We start from the raw sequence: 5,611 nt of genomic DNA on the forward strand, positions 1-5,611 counted from the left end.
GAGCCACGGAACAACGGCCGCTGGTTGTTCAGGTGGTGATGGACCAAGACGGCAGCCAATATCTCCTCCTCGTCGTCGGACGACGAATCGTCGGAGTCGCAACGGAAATTGTGGAAAAAGAACTCGTCGGCGGAGTCCATTTTCGTACCTTGGCAAACTGTCGAACAGCTTGCGGGCGTCGAAGAAGGAGACGGTCAGCGAGGGAAGACGCGGCGCCCACAGACCAACTAGCTGCCCTGCCGGCGTCTTCTGAGTGTGACGGCGTCCGACGAGCGTGCCGGTCGTATGTGGCGGGGGCGGCGAGGCATCTTCTTGGTCGCAGGCGGCTGGGCGTTGGGGGAAGCGGCGGCGGGAACCAGTTTGCTCCCCGGCGGCAAAACGGCGGCGATGGGCGACTGGGGGGAGGGGCGGCGTTGCTGGGCGGATGTGGAGGCGGCGGCAGCTGGAAGAGTCGCCGGCAAAAATGGGCGGCGGCTTCAATGAGGATGCGGGGGCAAGGGTTGCTTGTTGGCCGGGATGGGGGATGAGAGGGGAGGCCAATGTGCCACAAACCAGCGGGCCCGAGGACAGGAGTTGGCGAGCGCACGCGTCTGTCGCGTGTCCGCGCCGACGCAAATCAGGCTTAAAAATGGGCCGGGAATGGGTCGCTCGCGGACAAAAAACGGTCGCGCGTCCGTTTGGGTCCGCGCGTTGGGCCGCTTTTTCTGTAACGGCCGCGGACGAAATGGGTCACCCCATTAGAGTTGCTCTTAAGACTTCGAGAAACAAGTTGAGACTATTGAGATCATTCCAGTCCATAAAGTTGATACACAACAATTCTAGAATCCAGTACAGATCATATAACACCTGCTAACTGTCACGAAGCTCCATGGAGTTGGCTTTCTCTCGGCTGCATAAGCTGTATATTACCACCAGCTTCTCCACGACCTTCAAGCTTCCTCAGAATTTGCTACCAGCGAAGATGAAAATTTCCACTGCCTTATACCCCCTCTGTCCAGCGGAGGGAGTAATAACTAACTACATATATGCAGCACAATGCCACAATCCACCTACTGTCCAGTTTCGGTACTCCTTTCCCTGCAAAGTCATAAAGAAATTACAGTTACATCACTAAATTTAACATGCAGGAAATAAAGATGACGTGAGAAACATACACTTGGAATGCATGAACATCCTTGCGGAAGTTCTCTAGTTCCTCTGGATCAAAGGTGCCATCATCAAACTATTCATAGACCAACAAATTAGAGAAGCATTTGTTAAGTAGAACAAGGGAGTGAGAAGATGGAAATGCATGACAGTATGGCACACCAGCTGGCTGAAATCTTCTTCCAGTGTTTTATTCTGAAGAATTTCTGCCAATTTTCCGTTTTGAAGAAAACAGTGGATGAAGTAAAGAACATATATACCACATTCCTCCCCATTTTGCTGTGGCACCTGCACAGTTTTGTTGTGGATGATGACAAGAACTCTAGATTCAAAAAGCAATTATTAAACATCATACCTTAGGAAACTCAAGACGGATTTTTTTTATGAAGTGCACACTTTCTTCCCGCTCTTCGATTTCATAAATACCACGAATGAATCTGATAAAGCAGCAAAGAAAAGATTAAATAAAACAGGGAGTTATAGGGCTGTGAGCATGATACAGTATTGTTGCTTATGTGCTATCACAAGCATATTCAGTCTGTTGGTGTTATCCCTTACATGGTATGTCTTGCATGCAAGTAAAATTGGGAATTAATGAAATGCGAGGTTGGTTGCTTTTAAACAAATGCACTAACGGGTCTGACCCAATCAAGGTGCTCAGGCACCTGGGTGCCCCAGATAATTTACCTATACATATATAACTAAAGTAATTTTCAACAAAAATAGACTAAAAACCTCCAGGATAAATGACAAGGACCGCTAAATACACATCACTAACTATGTTCAGCAAGGGTTAGATGATTTGTGATGTGATGTGCGAAGCTGGATTTTGATGAGCGCACATTCTGCTACTGTCTTGGGCTGACTCACTGGCATGGATACTATTCATGGCATAATCTTCATGAGTGACAACAGGAGTACAGGTAACCCTGTTGTCTGCTTCAACAGTGCATACAAGTCTCAACCAAAAGAACATCATCTTGTTTCTAATATATGAATCGTCTACTAGACACAACAACTGGTCAGTCAGATAACCGTAATATAGCAAAACATGTGCATCATCATTAAGATCAGTATTATACTTATATTAGAGGTATGAGATGAAGGTATAGAAGGACCATACCCTCTTATTTCAGGTGCCAACCTCTTCGGATCTGTTGTGTTAAGTGAATCCAGCAGCAGCATTCGCGGTCCTTTTTTTGCATCTGAGCAGTCTGTCTCGTCAAAGTGGCATAGGACAAGGAGGTTCCAATGTCCCCTGCAGTTACGAAAGTGGAAATCCCATTGCTCTTTTGCAATCAAATAAGTTAATCCACGAGGTAAAACAAGACTGACCTACCAACGAACAATAGGGACAAACACATATTTTCTTGAAAATATTTTCAATTTCTTTGTCCATCTAAGAATTCTTGATTTCTGTTCTTTGTCCCCATTAACGTAACTGTTAAACCATAATGGATCCAAATATGCGCAAGCATTCTTCTGATCTTCATCTGTACGCTTCCAAAGGTTCCTATATGCACAAATTTACAGCAGCAAATAAGCATACAAAATTTCTCCAAGACCAATTATTTGCTTTCTTGAAACATGATTGTGTGTGTGTGTGTGTGGGGGGGGGGGGGGGGGGGGGGAGGTGTACTCCATGTATAAATCGAAGATACGGGTATCCAATTTGTCTTGATTTTCCTTGTCCCTTCTGCTACTTGCAATGCGATTTGAGCTCCCAGGCACCTTCGGTGCTGGCCTTATACTCGCTCGAGAGCGCTTGGTCTTGCACTCTACACAAGGAAACATGGAAGTTAACTAGTTAAACTGAAAGTGTAATTCGAATTTAACTTTAAAAATAAGCAATCTGTATCACAGGTAGATCCACCAGGGAAACTGCATATAGCTAAAGGCCACTTTCTCCTACTTTTTGGCCTCTCGGCTTTGGAAGCCATCTAGGAAACATCACAATTACTGTTGTCTTAAATTGAAATAAGACACATGACTAAGAACCAAGCACAAATAATAACCACTGACCCTAATCACACTGAGCATACAAAGGATCAATAGTTCAGGCCTTCATAGGGTCAAGTTTTTTTCTTCTGCTGAATGAGAATGGCTGAACTTTGGTTGATGCATCAAGGAAAACAAATCTTTTGCAGTTTTAAACAAACAACTACCATTTCCTTAGGCATTGTAAATTCTCTCCAAATGTTAGCTTTATTAATTTTTGCAACCTTTCATTATATAAGAATCATTATCATGTTCTGACACGTGATAAAAACTAAAACACTCATCCAGGCTACAACAGTGTTCAGTTCTATTGGTCATACATACAAAGAGATAAACAATTTAAAACAAGAAAATTATCAACAATACAATATCCTTACAAACAGATGGAGTGGGAATGGTGATTTATAAACAACTACTATAAAATATCTACCGGGCAAGAACACCATGAGCATAATTAAGTGATGATCTAGAAATGAAAGCATGTTAGCTGGCATATCATGACAATGATCAGTTGGTAAATAAATGATAGGATGTGCCTTATCAAGATCAAACAGTTTGCCAAACTAAAAGACGTATTCCAAGTACAAGAAGTTCAACAAACTGCAAACCAACAATCTGACCTCAAACCACAAGGTCTTTTCGGCTGCAACACCCAATATATGAAATAAGGAATCAACCTATAACTTGATAGTGAGTGCAATTCACTAGGCTACAAATCACATAAATGAACACACAAAACACATTACAGCAATAATTATTCCTATGATAAAACATAGCTGTATACGACTGTGTTAGTATGTGCCAAAAACCTAAGCAAACACTAAGCTAAAAGCCATTAAAATCTATGAAGCCTTCTCTGCTATCATATACACAGTTTAATCCTCAAAAAGCTAAAAGAAAAGGATAAACATGGTGATTTTTTCATCTAGATAGCACCAACGCACCGATGTAATGACTAGATATGTGCAATCTTGAATAGCCGTTAGGCGCTTGCCACCCGCCTGCCTAGCACCCTGGTGAACATGTTAACTAGTACTACCTCCATCCCAAAATAAGTGTTTCAACCTTAGTACAACTTTGTACTAAAGTTAATACAAAGTTGAGACACTTATTTTGAGACGGATGGAGTACAAAAAACAAAACATTTGTACTCCTTCAGTATAAGCAGGATACACATTAGAAACAACATCCTCTACACACTGCAATTTTGGCACAAATGCACCAGATGAGTCAAATCGAGCCTTGCAACACGCAATCAGTATTTGCTCCAGGAAATGAAACGACTTATTCCAGCATCATCATCGCTGAACTAATGCAATGGGGCCCTGGACCTACTGACAAACCATATGCCACCATCTATATGCATCACTGATGCAGAGATCGGGGTATCCGATTTTCTCTAAAAAAAACCATAAACCCTTATAGAGAAAGTAGCGGCCTAAGGGCGCCGTTAACCAGCTCTGTAGCAAGCTGATCACGAAGCAACCCCGGGAATCACAAGAACAGGCCTAAAATCGCAGAGATAAAAGGGGAAGGGAAGGGGGCAGAGATGAAGATTTTCGCCGGGGGTGGGGTGGGGGGGGGCGGGGGGGGGCGCTCACCATCCTCTTCGTCGAGGTCGATGGGGGCACTGCTCTGGCTGCGGCGGGGCATGGCGACGACGGCGAGCCGTCCCGGGTGGCGAGCGGTTGCTAGGGTTTGGTTCGACGGGATCCGGCGGGTGGGCAAAAGGGGCTAGGAGAGGAAGCTCAAACAGTGGTGGGCGGAACGGAATGGGTTGGGGTTTTGGCCATGCTGTGCTAGTGCTCTTCTCCCTTGGCCTTCGCTAAATCATACTCACTCTCTTTCAAAATATAGTGTTTTCTCTATTTTCATGCTTCAATTTTGACCATAAATTTAATCAACGAGATCGACTACGGCCGGAGCAAAGTTATATCAGTGAATTCGTATTCAAAAAAAGTTTTCAATTATATAATTTTTTTTCTCGCCGTAGTAGGTCTCGTTGGTTAAATTTATGATCAAAATTGGACCTCGAAAAACGCGGGCGCACTATATTTTAAAATGAAGAGAGTACAAAGAGGAAAAAGTAAAGAATTGGGATACCATGCCTATTTTGTTTCTTAGAGAATTTTCCTGATCTCACTTAATGCAAAAACCTTTGAAAATTTCATGAGATCTCACTTAATGCAAAAAATCCCCTGAAAAACTTAATGCAAAATCTTTAGAAACCATGTCGATATATAATCGTTAGGGATCACGTACCTCATTACTATATTTTCTAAAACAAAAGGTACTTCATTACTATAAAACAAATACTAAGCTCTCCTTTGGTTCATGGGATAGAAACATCATGAAATAGAAAAATCATAGAAAATAAAATGACATGTACTCCCTCCGTTCCAAAATAGATGACCCAACTTTGTACTAATTTTGTACTAAAGTTATTACAAAGTTGAGTCATCTATTT

At 42.9% G+C, this 5,611-nt stretch overlaps 1 protein-coding gene across 1 annotated transcript; it reads right to left on the reverse strand.

The window, feature by feature from the left end:
* Window positions 1-756: 756 nt before the first annotated feature.
* Window positions 757-4,962, reverse strand: LOC125550879 (probable ubiquitin-like-specific protease 2B). The gene is made up of 8 exons (XM_048713990.1): window positions 4,746-4,962; window positions 2,786-2,924; window positions 2,486-2,659; window positions 2,270-2,404; window positions 1,502-1,583; window positions 1,309-1,434; window positions 1,155-1,222; window positions 757-1,077 (listed from the first exon to the last, which is right to left on the reverse strand). Exons 1-8 carry the CDS (start codon window positions 4,795-4,797, stop codon window positions 1,050-1,052), a joined length of 804 nt encoding a protein of 267 aa, XP_048569947.1. The 5' UTR covers window positions 4,798-4,962; the 3' UTR covers window positions 757-1,049.
* Between the last annotated feature and the right edge of the window lie 649 nt (window positions 4,963-5,611).

This window comes from Triticum urartu, chromosome 4 (genome assembly GCF_003073215.2).
Source record: "Triticum urartu cultivar G1812 chromosome 4, Tu2.1, whole genome shotgun sequence".
Lineage (NCBI taxonomy): Eukaryota > Viridiplantae > Streptophyta > Magnoliopsida > Poales > Poaceae > Triticum > Triticum urartu.

Excerpts from the sequence above, each read along its gene's own strand:
- LOC125550879 (XM_048713990.1), bottom strand. The coding sequence starts at position 4,797 with ATGCCCCGCCGCAGCCAGAGCAGTGCCCCCATCGACCTCGACGAAGAG. Across the intron at positions 2,925-4,745 it reads CGACCTCGACGAAGAGGATG|AGTGCAAGACCAAGCGCTCT; the intron begins GTGAGCGCCCCC and ends TTCCTTGTGTAG. Across the intron at positions 1,078-1,154 it reads GATGTTCATGCATTCCAAGT|GGAAAGGAGTACCGAAACTG; the intron begins GTATGTTTCTCA and ends ATGACTTTGCAG.